A 3,289-nucleotide genomic window follows, 5' to 3' on the forward strand; every position below is an offset into this window, starting at 1 on the left:
TCAATCTTGATCATTAGGGGTTTTAAATTTCACTTGCACACTTTCAATTTTGATAGTTTGATAGCTAGAATCTTTTTGATTTAATAATTGTTGGAGAAAATATCTAAAATTTATGTTTCCTTTATATATATTTAGAAAATAAATGTGTTAATAAACAAGGAATGATAATTGTTTATTGCATTCTTTGAACAGATACTTAAACTTATTGAGACTGCACAAAACAACACTTTCCAATGGATCTAAATCCAAGATCTATGAGTAGTGGGGGTCAAACAAGTGAAACTACAAGATATCCTCTTATAAGAACAATACTTTCTTGGTTGATTGATAACAAAAAGATTCAAGAGAACACAATTCTTCGATATCTGGAATGTAACAGTGATGAAGCTATACTAGAGGGAACAATTAAAGGTCATGGCATCTTATGCCATTGTTGCTCTCAAATAGTAACATTAGTGGAATTTCAAGCACACGCTGGTAGTAGAGGCCTAGATCGACCATTGGCAAGAATTTTTGATGAGCTTGGTATTTCATTAATGGACTACATGGATGAAGCTTGGTATATAACCCAAAAAGGAATTAAATCTCTTGAGCACAATGAAATAGAGCGAAGAAACAAAACAGTTGATGAGTATGATGCTGCATGTGTTATCTGCGCAAATGGAGGGGATTTGCTAGGATGTGCCAATTGTGTTTCAACTTATCACTTAGGTTGTGTTGGTGTAAAGGTAACTTATTAACAAGTAATATTTTTGTCGTTTGTCTATTTAGGTTACGACAAGTTCTTACTTATAGTGAATTACTTGTAAATTTTAAGCAGGATGTTGTAGAAGGAAATTGGTTATGCCCCTATTGCATTTGCAAATTTTGTGGGAAGCCTTCTACTTACAAAGAATGTTTGATCCCATGTTCGCAATGTGAAAAGCGTTGTAAGTTAAAATATTTGGAAATATCAGAACTACTCAAATTGCATTTTCTTTGTATGATATATAAAATATAATATTGTTGTATATTGGTTTTAGATCATTGGAAATGCTTTCAAGAAAGGAGGACTGGAAAGCCTACATATTTGAACATCACATGTACACCAGTATGTGATCACACATGTAGAAAGGTTGTTTTATTTCCCTTTTGTTATATTCAATGAAATTTGACTTCAATTATCTTTCATATCTATAATTATGACATTGTAATTAATTTTTATTTTGGTTCAAAAGGTATATCAAGAACTACTGACTAGAGTTGCGATTCCAAATGAGCTTGGCGATGGATATTCAATGACTTTGCTCCATCGAATTCACCAAGAATCTGAAAAATCTTTTGAAGAGGCATATCGTTTTATTGTTGGTCATACAAACCTCGCAATAGCAAAGAGACTAATGGAAGATTGCTTTTATTCTACTAATGATGATCACATGACAAGTATGAACTTGATCAATCACTTCATTTTTAATCAAGAGTAAGAACTCTCATAAATTATTTCTGGTTATATTTATCAATATAAACTCTATTAACTTTCATCAACTTAAACATTCACCCTTATCACTACTATGTGTCATGCATAATATGAGTTTTTTTTTCCTTCTCAGGTCACATTTCTCTATAATTGATTTTAGAGGATTTTATACAGCTGTTTTGGAGAAGGATGGCGTGATTATCTCGGCTGCATCTCTAAAGTATTTTTTTTTGACACATTTATACATTTCTTAGTAGGTATCTTGTATTCTAGATGATTAGTTATGTGCAAATATCTCATGGTTATGCAGAGTTCATGGGACCAAGTTTGCTGAGATTCCCTTGATCGCAACATGTGAAAACTATCGCAATCAAGGAATGTGCAGAAAATTAATGACTGAAATTGAATCGGTGAGTTATTATAATCTATATTTGTTTTGGTAAACATCTCATCACATGACTATTTTCTCACTTCAGACTCTTAATCATCTTAATGTGGAGAACTTGGTTATTCTATCCACCAAAGAAATGGTTGGTGTGTGGATGTCAAGATATGGATTTAAGGCGATTGAGAGTTCATTAGCAGAGGATCTAATGCATAGAAATGCATTGATGTTCCATGATACTGTTAGATTATACAAGAGATTAACACCTATTCAGGTTTTCACAAGCTCTTTATTATTTTTGTTTGTGCACATATGTGCATTGTCTTAGTGTTCCATGCTCTAACTAAGCCTATATCGTTTTGCAGACATATGAATGAAAGACATCGCCATGTAACCCAGACGATATTCTTGAAGATCATAGAGCTTACTAGGTTGATTGACTATGTTTTACTTTTGTCTTGTTTCATGGATTTCTTTACATTTTTTCTTTTTGCATTTGTTGTAATGCTTCCTCCTGTTGTGATTTTGTGGACATCCATCTAATTATGATTTATTTTCACATTATAATAATTTGGGCTCTAAATAGAAATAGATTTGATGCAACCAACATTATATTTTTGCACCTCCCTAAAATATTAAATAGTTCTACCCCATTCTTTGTTATTCAACCAAATTTAGAATGCAATTTGTCACATTTATCGATTTATCATAACGATTCTTAGCCGATATGGTGTGCAAGTTCTGAAATAGAGAATTAATGATCGGGATATACATTTCTAATTGATTGTTTCTTTGCTAACTGTCTATAATTTCCGCATTCTCAATGACATCTTCTTCAATAAAATACGTTTGATATTATTTACGAGTTTCAATATCAAATCAATCATTCAATTAAATACACATATTTACGTTTTTGGGGTTAAGGATAATCATTTTGAATTAAAAAAATCTTAAATCAGTAGAGTCGGGAGGGATTAAGAGGTTTAGTTGCAAATAATTGTAAAAATGAGAGTTCTTCAACTATCCAATTTGAAAAGTATTGTTGAAAATTAATTTTTGTTTCTTTTATCCCTTTGCTTTTTTTATTATTATAATATTTAATGTTTTGTTTAATTATTTTCTCCACTCTTCTTTAAAAGTTGATCGTTGTTCTCAAACAGCCACTCCTAGTTCATTCCTCTAAAAATCATCAAAATGAAAAATATTAGTATAGGCAATAATTTAATCTAATGTTTCTCACTAATTACATTTGTTATTAAAAGATTAATATTCACATTAAACTAAAATCTGTACTAATTGGACTTTGATGATGAAAAATGGTTTATTGTATTCTAACTAAAGTAATATTTCAATTTAAGCTACCAATGATCAATTTTAATGGTACCTTGGTCCAGGTTCAAATAAATAATTTTTAATAAACTTTTTATTCAATAATTGAAAAAAAAAGA

At 30.5% G+C, this 3,289-nt stretch overlaps 1 protein-coding gene across 1 annotated transcript; it reads left to right on the forward strand.

Moving 5' to 3' along the window:
• The first annotated feature begins 233 nt into the window (after positions 1-233).
• On the forward strand, positions 234-2,218 carry LOC124934748 (increased DNA methylation 1-like). The gene is made up of 8 exons (XM_047475260.1): positions 234-728; positions 821-929; positions 1,023-1,090; positions 1,218-1,459; positions 1,590-1,676; positions 1,767-1,866; positions 1,933-2,115; positions 2,207-2,218. Exons 1-8 carry the CDS (start codon positions 234-236, stop codon positions 2,216-2,218), a joined length of 1,296 nt encoding a protein of 431 aa, XP_047331216.1.
• Positions 2,219-3,289: the final 1,071 nt, after the last annotated feature.

The sequence above is a fragment of the Impatiens glandulifera genome, chromosome 4, assembly GCF_907164915.1.
Source record: "Impatiens glandulifera chromosome 4, dImpGla2.1, whole genome shotgun sequence".
Taxonomy (NCBI): domain Eukaryota; kingdom Viridiplantae; phylum Streptophyta; class Magnoliopsida; order Ericales; family Balsaminaceae; genus Impatiens; species Impatiens glandulifera.